The sequence below is a fragment of the Gymnoscopelus braueri genome (genome assembly GCF_963280865.1).
Source record: "Gymnoscopelus braueri genome assembly, chromosome: 1".
NCBI classification, from domain to species: domain Eukaryota; kingdom Metazoa; phylum Chordata; class Actinopteri; order Myctophiformes; family Myctophidae; genus Gymnoscopelus; species Gymnoscopelus braueri.
The window spans coordinates 554,153-572,525 of record NC_137603.1 but is presented as its reverse complement, the minus strand read 5'-3'; the positions used below and the strand labels follow the sequence as shown (position 1 = coordinate 572,525).

At 39.3% G+C, this 18,373-nt stretch overlaps 1 protein-coding gene across 1 annotated transcript; it reads left to right on the top strand.

Annotated features, from left to right (window-relative positions):
- The first annotated feature begins 885 nt into the window (after window positions 1–885).
- Window positions 886–16,103, top strand: LOC308084365 (transcription initiation factor IIA subunit 2). The gene is made up of 4 exons (XM_080426988.1): window positions 886–1,058; window positions 2,853–2,957; window positions 11,822–11,948; window positions 15,757–16,103. The coding sequence occupies exons 1-4, from the start codon at window positions 987–989 to the stop codon at window positions 15,777–15,779; spliced, it is 327 nt and encodes a 108-aa protein (XP_080283114.1). The 5' UTR covers window positions 886–986; the 3' UTR covers window positions 15,780–16,103.
- Window positions 16,104–18,373: the final 2,270 nt, after the last annotated feature.

Sequence of the window (18,373 nt, the reverse complement as noted above, 5' to 3'; positions counted from 1 at the left end):
GTCTGTAATTCTGAGAGTGTACACATGGAACCAAATGGACCCTTACAGGTCTGTAACTCTGAGAGTGTACACATGGAACCAAATGGACCCTTACAGGTCTGTAACTCTGAGAGTGTACACATGGAACCAAATGGACCACCACATTTTCCCGATATGCCCCCTATATACCCGCATATCTGAATAAATACCTCCAAAAAGTTAGCGACACCCACAGTCACAAAACTAGAGGTGTGCAAACAACGATCTGGTACCACCCACCCATAAAACAAACATGGGCAAATTCTCCTTCTTCAGCACTGCCATCCAGGATTCGAATAGTCTAACCCCATCCCTCAAAAAGTGCAGTTCGCTGGGCTCTTTTAAAACAACCCTGATAATTCATCTTTCAGGAGGCCAAAAAAGGAGGTAGTACTATTTTCCTGTTAGACAGATGACCCCCCCCCCCCATTTTTGTACATATAGCTTTATTTATTTTATTTTTTGTTTGTACATAGTGTTATCTTTTTCTGTATTTTTGCACTGATATTTGAACTGTTGGTGCCACTATATATGTCTATGAATTGAATACCAAGGACCAAGTATTTTAAATGTAACTATGCTGGTTTACATTCTTTGCCTAATAAAATATTCAATCAATCAATCAAACAAACAAACAAACAGGTCTGTAACTCTGAGAGTACACTTTGAACAAAGTTTAACTGACTCTGTTCTAGTCTCTTATTTTAGGCTTGTTTACATAGACCTGGCCCCTTGATTCTCTCACAGCATCTGGCAACCCTGAACACAGCATCTGGCAACCCTGAACGCAACGTGACTCAAACGGTTCATCTTGGTCCTCGTGTTACTCCGTAGTTCTTCTGCGGCTGCGCAGTTTGAACCGGAAAAACAACAAACAGCTGATTGGTCGTCGCTTCGACACAGAAAGCATTTCTTGTCTTATTATTAATCATCATATCTTCTCCAGGAGGAAGGCCTATATCAGGAGGATGGCCTATCAGCTGTACAGAAACACTACTCTAGGAAACAGTCTGCAGGAGAGTCTGGACGAGCTCATCCAGGTACTACACACACACTGGTGACCCGTAGAATCCTGTTACCTCCCACCGAGGAGCTGTTGATGTTTACAGCAGCGTCACTCAGTGCGACGGGTCACCGATCTCTGTGTAACACCAGGCTAGACGTTCACACAATGCTGTGAAACCTCATGATGTAGATCTACAAGCTGTGAGCTTGTAGATCTGCTTTTTTACTGCTTTAGTGCGCCGCTGTGGTGAAGCAGGACTTTATTTATTTAGGATAAAAAACAACTTAAACCATAATACAGAGAAGAGCAGTATGTTGTTACACCGCTACTGGTGACCCGTAGAATCCTGTACTTCCCACCGCGGAGCTGTTATTGTTCACAACGACAAAACGTCACTCAGTTCTATGGGTCACCGATTGCAGCGTAACACCAACATGGTCTCAACAGTGTTAGCTGGTTAGCTAGCTACTGTTAGCTATTGTTAGCTACTGTTAGCTGAGTGTTATGGCTTTAAAACTACTTTACTGTGTGTGTGTGTGTGTGTGTGTGTGTGTGTGTGTGTGTGTGTGTGTGTGCGCGTGTGCGTGTGTGTGACCGACCTGTCGCCTGTCTGCTTGTTTCTCTCTCAAAACCTGGCAACCCTTGTCAGCAGCTAAATGAGGAATATTTAAAACTCTTTTATAATCTGTTTTTATTTTTTAACATCAGATCTACAAGCTCACACCGTGCCACGTTGTGGGCTTGTAGATCTGATGTTTTCAGTTAATGTTAATGAATGTTGAGCTTCATTCATACATTTATTTAAATATTCATTGATAAACATTCATTCATTGTTTCACATTTATTGATCCATCTATGGATGATTCATAGATTCTTATATATTATTATTACATATAAATATGAATATGAAATATATGAATTATTATACATTCATACATCCTGACTGTTAGATGAATAACCAAGATTATTATTATTATTATTACCCTTATTATTATTATTATTATTATTATCCTTATTATTATTATTATTATTATTATTATCATTATTATTATTATCCTTATTATTATTATTATTATTATCCTTATTATTATTATTATCATTATTATTATTATTATTATCCTTATTATTATTATTATTATCATTATTATTATTACCCTTATTATTATTATTATCCTTATTATTATTATTATTATTATTATTATTATTATTATTATCCTTATTATTATTATTATTATCCTTATTATTATTATTATTATTATTATTATTATCCTTATTATTATTATTACCCTTATTATTATTATTATTATTATTATCCTTATTATTATTATTATCCTTATTATTATTACCCTTATTATTATCCTTATTATTATTATTATTATTATTATTATTATCCTTATTATTATTATTATTATTATTATTATTATTACCCTTATTATTATTATTATTATCCTTATTGTTATTATTATTATTATTATCATTATTATTATTATTATTATCATTATTATTATTATTATTATTATTATCCTTATTATTATTATTATTATTACCCTTATTATTAATATTATTATTATTATTATCCTTATTATTATTATTATTATTATCCTTATTATTATTATTATTATCATTATCCTTATTATTATTATTATTATTATTATTATTATGTTTCAGACTCAACAGATAACTCCTCAACTAGCTCTACAGGTGTTATTATATTTATTATAATTATTATTATATTTATTATGTTTCAGACTCAACAGATAACTCCTCAACTAGCTCTACAGGTGTTATTATATTTATTATAATTATTATTATATTTATTATGTTTCAGACTCAACAGATAACTCCTCAACTAGCTCTACAGGTGTTATTACAGTTTGATAAAGCCATCAACACAGCTCTGGCCAACCGGGTTAGAAACCGAGTCAACTTCAGGGTGAGTAGAAGCACTATTCTACTGTTTAATATACTTATCATATAATATTATATAACATAACAAAGTAGACACTACACTACACTGTCTCTGTATTCTATGATCCTATAGTTTACTGAGACACTACACTGTCTCTGTATTCTATGATCCTATAGTTTACTGAGACACTACTCTGTCTCTGTATTCTATGATCCTATAGTTTACTGAGACACTACACTGTCTCTGTATTCTATGATCCTATAGTTTACTGAGACACTACACTGTCTCTGTATTCTATGATCCTATAGTTTACTGAGACACTACACTGTCTCTGTATTCTATGATCCTATAGTTTACTGAGACACTACACTGTCTCTGTATTCTATGATCCTATAGTTTACTGAGACACTACACTGTCTCTGTATTCTATGATCCTATAGTTTACTGAGACACTACACTGTCTCTGTATTCTATGATCCTATAGTTTACTGAGACACTACACTGTCTCTGTATTCTATGATCCTATAGTTTACTGAGACACTACACTGTCTCTGTATTCTATGATCCTATAGTTTACTGAGACACTACACTGTCTCTCTGTATTCTATGATCCTATAGTTTACTGAGACACTACACTGTCTCTCTGTATTCTATGATCCTATAGTTTACTGAGACACTACACTGTCTCTGTATTCTATGATCCTATAGTTTACTGAGACACTACACTGTCTCTGTATTCTATGATCCTATTGTTTACTGAGACACTACACTGTCTCTGTATTCTATGATCCTATAGTTTACTGAGACACTACACTGTCTCTGTATTCTATGATCCTATAGTTTACTGAGACACTACACTGTCTCTGTATTCTATGATCCTATTGTTTACTGAGACACTACACTGTCTCTGTATTCTATGATCCTATAGTTTACTGAGACACTACACTGTCTCTCTGTAATCTATGATCCTATAGTTTACTGAGACACTACACTGTCTATGTATTCTATGATCCTATAGTTTACTGAGACACTACACTGTCTCTCTGTATTCTATGATCCTATAGTTTACTGAGACACTACTCTGTCTCTGTATTCTATGATCCTATAGTTTACTGAGACACTACACTGTCTCTCTGTATTCTATGATCCTATAGTTTACTGAGACACTACACTGTCTCTGTATTCTATGATCCTATAGTTTACTGAGACACTACACTGTCTCTGTATTCTATGATCCTATAGTTTACTGAGACACTACACTGTCTCTGTATTCTATGATCCTATAGTTTACTGAGACACTACACTGTCTCTGTATTCTATGATCCTATAGTTTACTGAGACACTACACTTTCTCTCTGTATTCTATGATCCTATTGTTTACTGAGACACTACACTGTCTCTGTATTCTATGATCCTATAGTTTACTGAGACACTACACTGTCTCTCTGTAATCTATGATCCTATTGTTTACTGAGACACTACACTGTCTCTCTGTAATCTATGATCCTATAGTTTACTGAGACACTACACTGTCTCTGTATTCTATGATCCTATAGTTTACTGAGACACTACACTGTCTCTCTGTATTCTATGATCCTATAGTTTACTGAGACACTACACTGTCTCTCTGTATTCTATGATCCTATAGTTTACTGAGACACTACACTGTCTCTCTGTAATCTATGATCCTATAGTTTACTGAGACACTACACTGTCTCTGTATTCTATGATCCTATAGTTTACTGAGACACTACACTGTCTCTCTGTATTCTATGATCCTATAGTTTACTGAGACACTACACTGTCTCTGTATTCTATGTATGTGTTTACCTTGTTTACTGTAAGTCACTCTGGATAAAGAGAGACTGATAAATTAATATATTGTAAATTGTAATAGAACCAAAGCTACAGCTTATTGTTCGATGTTGGATAAAATATTGCTGTATTTATAACCAAATACCTTCTTAATGATTGTGTTTAATGTAAAACTATACATTTATTTCTCTTTCAATGTTTTTATAGATTTTTCAACAGTTAAGTGCACAACATTAGACCAAAAATTTTCATTATCTCCCTTTGAACAATTAACCAGAAATTCTCAATTTTGGGGCAGAACCACATCAGATGACTGTATGTACCAATACTGTTTTTACATTTCACACATTGCCCAGTACACGCGTAGGATCATATTTACTACGTATGGCTGGAGTTACATGTAACCTGTGGATGATCTTATATTGTATTTCATAAGTATTATTGGAACAAGTGATTTTCTTTGCACTTAATAAGATTCTTTTCCACTTTTTATCATCCAGCTGGCACCTAAAATCCTCTGCCCAAAATGCTCTACTACTAAAATTAGGGTTATTAACTCTTTGACTGCGGACGACGCGATAACGCGTCAAGTGCTACTTTGTCCAGTTGGCCGTCGACGCGCTGGACGCGCGTTCATTGTTTAATCTCTGATTGCGCTATGCTGCTTAATATTCAATGTTATTCTCGAGTTCCACTTACTTCACGGACATCTGCATCCGGTTTCATGGCCTGGATTCCGTTTCCGGTTTTTGATTTTTTTCCCCAGTCATTTTCGTCCAAAATAGGTAAATAAACGGGTTTTCACACGGTATAACGGACAAACGGACAGCTTCTCTTCTATAATCTATGGTCTGGGTGACGATCAGTCATCGCCGTCGTGTCTCACAACGTAATTTTCGCTGATCAAAACAATCTGGGTGACGTCACATCCGTTTTCATGTTTTTCCTTGTCTAATCTATGAAGAAGGGTGAGAGAGACCCAACGACATGATCTAGCTGTCATGTGCTGCTCTCTGGTGGCGGGTTTGTGCTGGGTCTTTACATTATGTGTCCTTAAATTATTTTCATGAGAAAAATTCAAAATAAAAAAATAAAAAAACACGAAAATTGCTGGCACTGGGGGAGTACTTTATGAAAATACTCTGGCAGTCAAAGAGTTAATAAACATTTGAGAGTATATGTAACTTATGACTGTCTTCATTAAAGAAGAGGCTTTCATTAATATATTTTCCAAATTATTCACCCTCATTTCCCTTTTTTATTGTGGTACAGATTGGATATAACTCCTAAATTGTAAATATCTAAAGAAATGTGCTTGGGGCAAATTCAATTCAGTCTTAAGTTGGGCAAAGGATTTCAAGGTATTACCCAAAAATAGATCTTTTATCTTAGAAATACCAGCATCTCTCCAGACTCTGAACCCAGCATCTGAACATGATTGAGCAAAATCAGGATTACAAAACACAGGAGCAAGAACAGAATATAGATTTGTAAAACTCAAAATGCCTTTGTATCTGATTCCAAGTAGAGGTGCTGCGATCAGGATTTTTGAGATCCGATCCGATTCCGATCAGGCAGCATAAAACAGATCAGATTCCGATTAATTCCGATCCGATATGGCACGGCAATTAATATTAATATTTATTTTACTAAATGTTAAAAAAGGATTGATCAAGTGATATTACTCAAACAGAGAACATAACCTCCACAAAAGATCCTGTGTAACACAAACTTGGCTTCCATTTGACATGGTAATTTCAGGTAAAAAAAATAAAAGTAATGACTTCACAATTGAGTCACAATTTCTCACAAATATAAAAAGAAATAAAATCCCTTTATACAATAACAATACACACACAATTTTGTCCAACTGTTCAACGCTGAGTCCAGGGCCCCAATTCATTTCAGCCAGGTAAAACAAATAATCATGACTTCTAAAGTCACATATATAAAAATAAATCCCTAATAACAATACACACACAATATTGTCCAACTGTTCAACGCTATGAGTCCAGGGCTCCAATTCTGCCCAAAAGCAAAGCTACCATTGGTCTCCTGATCACCTTGACATTTTGAAAACAAGGGCACAAAACATTCAGTTTGTAGTTTACTACTAAATCACCTCCATCTCCACTTTCTGCAGTCCAAGCATGATGGGGTAGCATTCAGCATGCTCAGCTGTCAGCTTGTTCCTTTTCTCGTCTAAGATAATTGACGCTGTGCTAAAGAGCCTCTCGCTCTCTGCTCTTGTTCAGGAGCACAGAGGAACTTTGCTGCTGTTGCTGCCAGGGTGGGGAATCGAGTGCTCTTGCTTTTCCAGTATTGGAAAGGATTGCTCTTACGATCTAGAAGAGCCTCGCTGAGGTAGTTCTCCATTTCAATCACTGACCCTGAGTCAGAAGGACCTGCTGCACTGCTCTCAAATATCTCATCAAAGATGCTGCTGCTGCTGCTGCTGCTGCTGCTGCCAAGGCTAAGGCTGCTGCTGCTGCTGCTGCTGCTGCTGCTGCTGCTCGCACCCTCCACCCTCCACCGTGGAGTCTTCTCTGCAGGCTCTGACACGGGTTCAGCTTGAGAACACCATTGTCCCAGCAATACTTGACAAAAAGCTCAGAGACCTAGGGCTACACCCAAGCATGTGCGACTGGATACAGGACTTCTTGTCCAACCGACATCAGGTGGTGAGAATGGGCAGCATCACATCCGACCCCCTGACCCTCAACACCGGAGCACCCCAGGGATGCGTGCTGAGCCCTCTCCTCTACTCCCTGTACACGTATGACTGCATAGCCACACATGTCTCCAACACCATCATAAAGTACGCGGACGACACGACAGTGATAGGCCGAATCGTCAACAACGACGAGTCTGACTACAGAGAGGAGATCAAATCACTGGCACGCTGGTGCCGGGAGAACAACCTCTCTCTTAACGTCGACAAGACCAAAGAACTGATCGTGGACTTCAGGAGGCCGCGGAGAGACCATGCGCCCATCCTCATCGACGGTGCTGCAGTGGAAAGAGTCAGCGAGTTCAAGTTCCTCGGAGTACACATCGAGGAGGACCTCAAATGGGAGACGCACTCCACACACGTGAGGAAAAAGGCTCAGCAGCGACTGTACTGGCTCCGCCGCCTGAAGAAGCTCGGAGTAGGACGTCGCATCCTCAGGCTGTACTACAACAGTTCTGTTGAAGGCATCCTAACAGGCTGTGTCACGGCCTGGTACGGGAACTGCACTGCCCGAGAAAAGATCAGCCTACAACGAGTAGTGCGATCGGCAGAGCGGATAATGGGAATCGAGCTCCCAGCGCTCCAGGAACTGTACAAAAAGCGGTGCGTGGTCAAAGCCAAGCGCATCATCAAGGACAAGCACCACCCAAGTCACAGACTGTTCAACCCCCTACAACGACCGCGACTGGGCAAGGGGCTCTACCGCAGTATCAAGAGTTCCACCACCAGGTACTGGTGTAGTTTCAATCCGGCTGCTGTCAGAATGCTGAATGGGGCATAAGCCTGAATGAGGCATAGGCCTTGTTCAGCAGCCTGACAACAGGCGGCGCAGACTTTTCTGGCTCTTCCTGAACACACCTGTGGATTATACCAGGGACAATGACTTGGACTTTAGCCCCCCCTCGGACACACCTGTGGACTACACCAGGTACAAATGACTTTTTGTTGCACTCCCTCATGGAGCTACTTGCGGATTATACTAGGGTCAGTCCACTCTAGGTGGACACGCACTGACCTTTTGCACCTTAATCCCTTGTATAACGCACTGACTCTTTTATTGTGCTCCTTTTCCTCTAAGCACCTTAACGTCCATTGTCTATCATGCACAGTATAAGTATAACATGCACAGTATACAATACATTGCTGCTATGCTCAGGCACCTTAGTTTAGTTTTTTTTTAGTTTTTTTATTATCTCAGGTAATTTGTAAATATGTAGTTAACTTGTCTGGCCTTCTGTTGCTCTCTTGTTTTGATCTCCTTCCCACTTGCCCCCCACCCTCTTCTTTCCCCCCCCCCCCCTCTTCTTTCTATGGAAACTAACGTTGCGATGGGAACGATGTACAAAAAATAATTTCACCCACTTTTTTACCTTGTAAACCTGTGATGTGACAATAAAAACTGATTCTTGAGACCTGGCCTTCAGCATATCTTCCATTTTCACCACCTCTGCCCTTAATGCCTCATTGCCGCATTTGTGAAGCACCTGGTATAAATATAAAATATTTAAAATTATCAAATAATGTAATCAGTCATGTATTTGTATTTTGGAGCTTTTTCACGCTCACAGACACAGTAATGATAAACACAGTGATTCTGTTGCCCACTTCATAATATCACTGTGTGCAATTTATTTATTTATTTTTTAAATAATAATCTAATAATATGTTTTAATTCCCTTACTTGTCTTTGTACCGTGGATCGAGTAACGTTGCCACGACGTACAGGGGCTCCGATTCCACATTAGTGAAACGTTTGCGGAATGCATCCAGAAGGGTGGTTTTCATGGTTTTGATCCCGTGGTCATCTTCGTCCTCCTTACTGAGAAAGCGGGTCAGGACATGGACAGAGGGGATGACATCAGCTGCGGTGGCTGAGGCAGCGCTGACATTAGTTGTTAGCTCTTGAAAGGGGGCGAGAACCTTCGATGTCTTCTCTAGCAGAGCCCACTGGTTTCCTGTGTTCAGATGAGTAGGACTGCAGTACCCTCTTCTGATGAACCAGGCTGTCAATCATGCATTTGGTACTACTCCACCTTGTTTGGACATCCTGTGGCAGACGTGTCTGTTTCATTTGCATCTCTCCTTGTATGTCAAAAAGGCGTCCATAAGCCAGGGGGAATGCTTAAAGTGACCCACTATTTTTCTCCCGTTGGCTAATGCATCACTTACAGCTCGCTGTGACAAAAGCCCTTCATGCACTATGAGCTGTAGAGTGTGAGCAAAGCACCCTAGGCTTCCCACACCTAACTGATCCATAGCCTTTTTCATATTAGATGCGTTGTCTCTTAAAATGACATGGACCTTCTTTTTGTCGATCTTCCAGTCGAGCAGCATTTGATTTATGGCGCCCGTGATGGCATCAGCTGTGTGTGAACCTCTGAACTCGCGTGCATGTAACACCGCTTTCCTCAGGGTGAAGTCGGGGTCCACCCAGTGCGCAGTCAGACTCAGTAAGGACATCGGACTTACATCTGAACTCCAGATGTCGGTCGTGAAACTAATTGCTTCTGCACTCTCCACATATGCCGCCAGAAAACCTCCCAACCCTCTTCTTTATGAATCTGCGGGATGGCTGTTTCAGTAAGATAACTGCGGCTGGGCATATCGTAGCGAGGCTCTAGGTGCTCTATTAAGCGTTGAAATCCCACATTATTTACCACTGACAGTGGCTGGTCATCCAGCACTATAAACAGGGCAATGTGCTCTGTTATTTCTTTTGCCTTCTTGTTCTCTCTTGGGAGTTTTTCATGCTTTTCAAAAGTCTCTGTCAACGTTGGTTGTTGTTGGGGGCCAGCGTGTGCTCGCTTTTTCTTTTCTGTAGCTTTTTGATATTCAGAATATAGGGCTTGATGGTGTTTTTTAAGATGATTCATTGGGTTGGTCGTGTTGTACCGTGTATTGACGTTGCCACCGCGTGGGACGTCTTTTAGACACGACTTGCACTGGGCTGTTGGGTCCGTTTGGACTTTTAACACGAAATACTCCCACAGGAATGACATCGCTGCTTTCTGCTCGTACTGTTGTTCTTCTAGCCTCCAGCCGTGCTAACAACAAACACTGGCGCGATCATCACATGGCCGCTACATGCTGGAGCTAGGGTTGCCACATTTTGTGAGAGAAATAAGCAAAAAGGTCTAGGAAAACCAGGGCACAAAACATTTATAAACAATATTTGAGAACCACTGGTTTAAATAATAATTACAAAAAATTGGAAGCAAGCCAAAATAAGCAAGTATACGATAGAAATAAGCCCCAAAAACCGCAACGCACAACTACAGATTTTTACAAGCAACTTTACAGAAAAAGAAGCCCAAAGTCGCTTATAATAAGCCGACGTGGCAACACTGGCTGGAGCCAACGTGCTCCCGTGGGAAGGATCAAAGTGCTGGAGCGGATTACTGGAATGGAGTGCTTTAATCGCAGCGTTTTATCGGTCATTTTGCTGAAATCCGATCCGATCCACATTTTTTCATCGATATCAAGCCGATATCCGATCAGTAAATCGGATCGGATCGCGGCATCTCTAATTCCAAGATTTAAGAGTGTTTTTCACAATAAAGTTTTCCCTTATCCCAGGCAGTGCAATAGCTCCATTTATAAATGGTATCTCAGATAGAGCTGAGCCACAGCCAACAGCCTCCAAATCAAGAAGAGTTGAATTATGATCATTTCTTATCCACTCTGCTATTATATCTAATGTGGGATGCCCAGTGGTAATACATCACATTGGGAAGAGCTAATCCCCCTTCTGTCACTGGTGCCTGTAATTTCTCCAATTTAAGTTTAGGGCGCTTGTTTTTCCATACCATTGCAAATCATACTGTTTATTGATTTAAAATACTTAATTGGAACATAATTAGGCAACATCTGCTTTGGGTATAAGAGCCTCTGTAATACATTCATTTTGACAATAGTGACATCGTCCAAGTAGTGATATTGATAGGGGGCTCCATCTATGAAGATACATGTATTTCTAATATAAGAGCTGCTCATTGTATTTAAAGCAGAAGGTTTATTTACATAGTGGTAGAAGAGTCGTTTGGGTCCCTGGAGAGCCACGCCCCCTAGTGCTTACATTTAACCTTAAAGGAGTAGTTCACCCAACAAATGGCTGAGACAGTAATTTGATGACCGGGTCATCGCTCAGTAGGAGACTCTTTAAGTCCTACCGGTGTGTATATAATAATAATAATAATAATAATAATAATAATAATAATAATAATAATAATTATTATTATGATAATTATAATTATAATAATAATAACATGTAGTTCTCATTGCCTCCACCAGGGGTCTCTATATAATAATAATAATAACATGTCGTTCTCATTGTCTCCACCAGGGGTCTCTCAACACCTACAGATTCTGTGACAACGTTTGGACGTTCGTTCTCAACGATGTGGAGTTCAGAGAGGTCACTGACCTCGTCAAGGTCGACAAGGTCAAGATCGTAGCCTGTGATGGAAAGAGTAAGACCTGTCTGTCTGTCTGTCTGTCTGTCTGTGTCTCTGTCTCTCTGTCTCTCTGTCTGTCTGTCTGTCTGTCTGTCACACCCTCTTCAACACTTGCGTCGTCGCAGTTTGTCGACCCTTAAAACTCAGATTGGCGCATTTTGTCTGTCAGTCCGTCTGTGAACAGCTAATCTCCGGCACCGTTGGCTTGCTTGCAGTGAGACTGTGCACACACACTCCCTGGATGCCAGAGCAGAACCTCTGCCCCCAATTGTTCACATGGGCCTGTTATAGCGCCACCAGGGGGACGATTTTTGCAAAACATATTTTTTGACACTACCCCTACAGATGTTTTCCAAGCACCACGCACATCGGTACACAGTATCTCTATAGTCATTAAACACATGGGTACACAGTATCTCTATAGTCATTAAACACATGGGTACACAGTATCTCTATAGTCATTAAACACATTGGTACACAGTATCTCTATAGTCATTAAACACATCGGTACACAGTATCTCTATAGTCATTAAACACATTGGTACACAGTATCTCTATAGTCATTAAACACATTGGTACACAGTATCTCTATAGTCATTAAACACATGGGTACACAGTATCTCTATAGTCATTAAACACATGGGTACACAGTATCTCTATAGTCATTAAACACATGGGTACACAGTATCTCTATAGTCATTAAACACATGGGTACACAGTATCTCTATAGTCATTAAACACATGGGTACACAGTATCTCTATAGTCATTAAACACATGGGTACACAGTATCTCTATAGTCATTAAACACATGGGTACACAGTATCTCTATAGTCATTAAACACATGGGTACACAGTATCTCTATAGTCATTAAACACATGGGTACACAGTATCTCTATAGTCATTAAACACATGGGTACACAGTATCTCTATAGTCATTAAACACATGGGTACACAGTATCTCTAGAGTCATTAAAACAAAGTCTTTCAGATTTATCATATTCCATCCTGATTGGCTAAGAATGCCTTCCAAAGTTTGCAGGAGTGCTCCGTTTTGAACGAAATGCCTCACATCATGAACACAGTGTGTAATTTACGTGAACTTTTCAGGAACCTTGTTCTTATGACATAATTTCTTTCCCTTAGAGATTTCCGGAAATGTTGATATAAATGATTTTAACCCTTGAACCAAACCATCCAGGATCCTGGTGAATCATCACCATAACACATTGATATACTATATTTAGGCCTGTTCCCGACTAAGGATTTCTATAGTAGAATCTGATTGGCCAAATGTTGCCTATAGTCGACTGGTAGCAGTGGAATCGGTCTGTTTCGAGTCGACTGCCAATCTCTTAGTGGAATCATGAAAAAAAAGAGAATGCAATAGATCAGTGGTTTTCAACACTTTTAATATCAAGGTCTATTATTTATTATTATTATATATTATTTATTGGGCATTTGAGCCACGGAACCACCGTTTCAGACACAAAACAATTCCATCTTCCATCAATCTTTATTGATGTTGGTACAATAGGAGAGATAACAGGCAAACGATCCAAATAACAATTGTTTAATTAATTAAGTAATGCGTTCACACGCACACGTGATAATAGTTATTGTCCATGACGGAGGTGCGCAGACTCAGCAGACCTTGAGGCCGAGGAGGCGTGCACTCGCGCCTCCAGGTGTGAGTGCCCGCGCCGACCGGCCGATGGTCTGCTAGTCGAATCAGCGCCGTACGAGTTGTGAACCGATAGGGTGAGAATAGATCTTTTCATGGGTTACTATCCACGGCGACACACGTGTGTGTGTGCGTGTGTGCGTGTGCGCATGCACACACGCACACGCGTGCGTATAAACCTATAAACGATATTTAATAAATACCCTTTGTTTTGCGGTTTTCAAATAATGTTTGATACAGAAGCAGATGTTTTATGGTGATGATTCACCAGGATCCTGGATGGTTTTGGTTCCAGGCTTAAAGTCCTCCTAGTATAATTTGACAAACCTCTGTGGTGGTGTAGTGGTGGTGTAGTAGTGATGGTGTAGTGGTGGTGTAGTAGTGATGGTGTAGTGGTGGTGTAGTGGTGGTGTAGTGGTGGTGAGGCCAAAACTGTCTGCCAGGTTTTCCTCAGTGGCTGAAGCTCTGAATCTGCACACAGACATTGGCCGCGTTTCCCAAAGAGATTCGTAGAGATGCTGCGTTGAGCTACTGCGCAGGTTCTACGACGGGTCTTACGTGTGTCCACACAGTCTGCGCAGTACCATAGCAGGCACGTAGATTTCAGGTCATGCGTTGCCTCCGCAGCTTGCGTAAGAGCCTCCTACACAGCTGGGACTCGGCGAAATCTATGCTCTACCCTCATTAGTAGCAGCTGGTTGTGCCCAACGTGCTATCGGTTCCCACGTCCACGGCGTTACGTGTCTGCTAAAACTACATTCGGGAGACAGACTGGCGTATTCTACTCTCCTCCTACTTCTGGGAGAGGCGTAGCCCTGAGTGCTGTCATACGCAGCAGTTTGTTACGAGCGCCCTGGTGCGCTCGTAACACCCATCGTAGCGAAATAGATCTATGAAAAGACCGACCACACACACACACATATAATTTACACGCACACACACGTATATATATATATATATATATATATATATATATATATATATATATATATATATATATATATATATATATATACACACACACACACGCTGTCAACGCACTGCGACAAGCGTTAGTGAGTGCTCAAGAGTAGTGGAAATAAACAAAACCATTTTGCTACTCACAGAAGCAAAGGCTGTTTTGTGTTGATGGGAAGCCTACTCTGTAAAATACACTTTTTGGGCAGAAAATACAATATGTCAGCGAGACGGAAATTATTTTTATTTACTCCACAGTGCCCTCTACAGATTTTGGTTAATGGTAAGTTCAATCCTCCAGATCTGACATTTTATTTGCTGCCCAAAAAGTGTATTTTGCTGTCTTTTGAAACTAGCAGATCTACAAACTCACAACGCTTCACAAGCTTGTAGATCTGCTATTTTCAAAAGATTTTAATACATATTAAATTTGGGAAATGGGACATTCTGCATTCCTTTACTTTTGGTATTTTAAGTATATTTAATTTACTTGCATAATGGGGACACTTTAGTGTTTTATTTACCTTGCAGATATCACCTCACCACTGTAATTTAATTCATAAATATATTATTCAAAAGTTGTATTTGGAGTGGACTGCTTCAGGACATCTGACAGTTGGCTCTGGTATTTTTATGATCCATTTCACTTTCGCAAAGGGTGTTTAAACTGCTGTGTAGCGTAGGACAGCCCTACGTAGTTTACGTAGGCTTTACGTAGGCATCGTCCAGGAGGTCTTCACGTCCATGCTGTCTCGCGAATGTAGTTTTAGCACACACGTGACGCCGTGTGATTGAGAACCTACGACGATGGTATCTCCCGAAGCCAGTTTAGATGCCACGTAGGGCACACACAGCTGCTACTAATGAAGATAGTGCGTGGCGGGGTTTCTACTGCGCAGGTGCGTGGAGGCTCTTACGCAGCTTCTAGACTGCGCACAAGCTCAAATTCGTTTGGGAAACCCGGCCATTGACCATTACCATGTGTTACACACACACAACCCCTGCCGATAAACAATGCGGCCCCCCAGAGTGAGTGTGGAAATTGTGGCCCTCACCATCTACAAAGTTGCCCACCCCTGCCCTATATGAACGTATAGTAAAAAAAAGAAGAAAGGAAATTAAATGAAAAAAGTTTAAAAAAAAAGTTAATAATAATTTATATTTTTTGTGTTTTTTTTTTTAGACACGGGTTCCAATGCAGAATGAAGACCCCGCCACATACACACTGTACATACAATATACACACTGTTATATACACACTGTGTAGAATGTATCATTTAGTGTTACTTTAATGCATTATTATATTCTATACACTTTATATAATAATCCATTACAGTAATATTTCTCTCTGTGTGTAAATACAATGTGAACGACTGCAGATGGAATCAACCAACCAAGGCCTTGGAATTGGATGAATCTTTTTATTTATCTTTTCTTTTCTTTTTTATAAACGTATCAAAGAACTTTTTTTTTTTGATGAAGTTTTGAGTTTTTGTCAGTTTTTGAAGTTAATAAAATGTCTAAAACACATTTTACAGCTTTTACTGTTTTTTATTTGTGTTATGATAATTGCCAGGCCGTGTGTGAGCAGCTATTGGCCGGTTTGATGTGTGGGCGGAGATTAACCCATTAAAGAGATAGTTCACCCCAAAATCACCCCAAAAGACACAGATAATCTTCTTTGTGTTTCCTACCGGAACAGCTGCTCATTTTAACTCAAATCCTTGCTTCTGGGGGTCCCTGGAACGACATATTTTGAGATGGGGGGGGGGGGGGGGGGCAGACATTTGTAGAATCCCCAGAAGCAAAGATTTGAGTTACAAAATGTTCGCTTTAAAAAACATATCTACAGATTTGCACACATTTTCAAGATTTTTCAAACGATAATGCAGATCTACAAGCTCATAGTGCTGCGCTACGAGCTTGTAGATCTGTTATTTTTGAATAGCCCAAAGTATAAAATAATGGTTATAGCAAAACAAAAGCCACAGTATGTGTTCCCGGATTGAAAGGGTTAAACGTTTTAATGTTCAGATCAACGGGAAACTTCTTCTATTGTTTCTCCTGCTTGGTTGGTCTCTGGAGAAAAAAACTACTTTGTTCTTGTTCAAAAATAATATTCAGATAAAATTCTCTGAGGCATGTAAACGAGGGTTACTTTTACTTTTGAACTTTCATTAAAAAAAAAACCTTCATATGTCCGTTCACTCAATGGAAACCACATGAAAAGGTCATGATCTATCACTGGTAAACATATAATAACATTTTACAGTTCCAAATGGGAGAAATCTCACTTTAAAAAACCCCTATATGACTCAACTGATAGAAGAACTTTGAACTTTCATCTAAAAAAAAACTTCATACAGTATGTCGCAACATAACTCTGTGACATATCATGTTCACCAGAAGCAAAGACGTGTGTTTTAATGAGTCTAACACTCATTAGAAGGACAATATCAATCACTAGAAGCAGAGATGTGTGTTTTAATGAGTCTAACATTCATTAGAAGGACAATATCAGTCACTAGAAGCAGAGACGTGTGTTTCAATGAGTCTAACATTCATTAGAAGGACAATATCAGTCACTAGAAGCAGAGACGTGTGTTTCAATGAGTCTAACATTCATCAGAAGGACAATATCAGTCACTAGAAGCAGAGACGTGTTTTAATGAGTCTAACATTCATTAGAAGGACAATATCAGTCACTAGAAGCAGAGACGTGTGTTTTAATGAGTCTAACATTCATTAGAAGGACAATATCAGTCACTAGAAGCAGAGACGTGTGTTTCAATGAGTGTAACATTCATTAGAAGGACAATATCAGTCACTAGAAGCAGAGATGTGTGTTTTAATGAGTCTAACATTCATTAGAAGGACAATATCAGTCACTAGAAGCAGAGACGTGTGTTTTAATGAGTCTAACGTTCATTAGAAGGACAATATCAGTCACTAGAAGCAGAGACGTATGTTTTCATGAGTCTAACGTTCATTAGAAGGACAATATCAGTCACCAGAAGCAGAGACGTGTGTTTTAATGAGTCTAACGTTCATTAGAAGGACAATATCAGTCACCAGTAGTGATGGGAAAAACAGTTCATTTCGGTGAACGAATGATTCTCGTTCAGTTCACGGCAAAGACTCGTTCAAATGATTCGTTCACGTTCTCGTTCAGTTCCGCTTCAGGTCCCGGCGGAGCGTATGCGATGCGCTACGCTAACTGCATGAAACTGTGTGCATCTGATCCCACTGACTACACTGACATGACTGCACAGTCTACTCTGTACAGAAACACAGCACTGTCATTCACGATCTAATTGCACCATCTTCTTTGTAATATAATGTGTAGAAGTAATATATTTAAATTAATAATAAATATAAATAAATAATAAATAAATAAAGTGTTTTTACTTTACTTGAGTATTTTCAATTATCAGTATTTTTACTTCTACTCAACTACATCTCAGAGGCAAATATTGTACTTTTACTCCACTACAATTATTTGAAAACTTTAGTTACTTGTTACATTACATTACATTATAAAACATACATTTACCACTTTAGCCCTATTTTATATCTACAAGCTCACAACGCATTGTGAGCTTGTAGATCTGCTATTTTCAAACATTTTATTCATTCTGGTTACTATTATTATTTTGGCTATACTATGTGGTTGGCTGTGCAGATTGCATCTTGCATTCATTCTGAAACGTGTTAATTGTCCGTGACCTGACAATCATTAGTTGTCTGTATTTCTTTCATAGTTAAATGTCGTGCTATCTGGTCACCACCGGTCTTTTGTA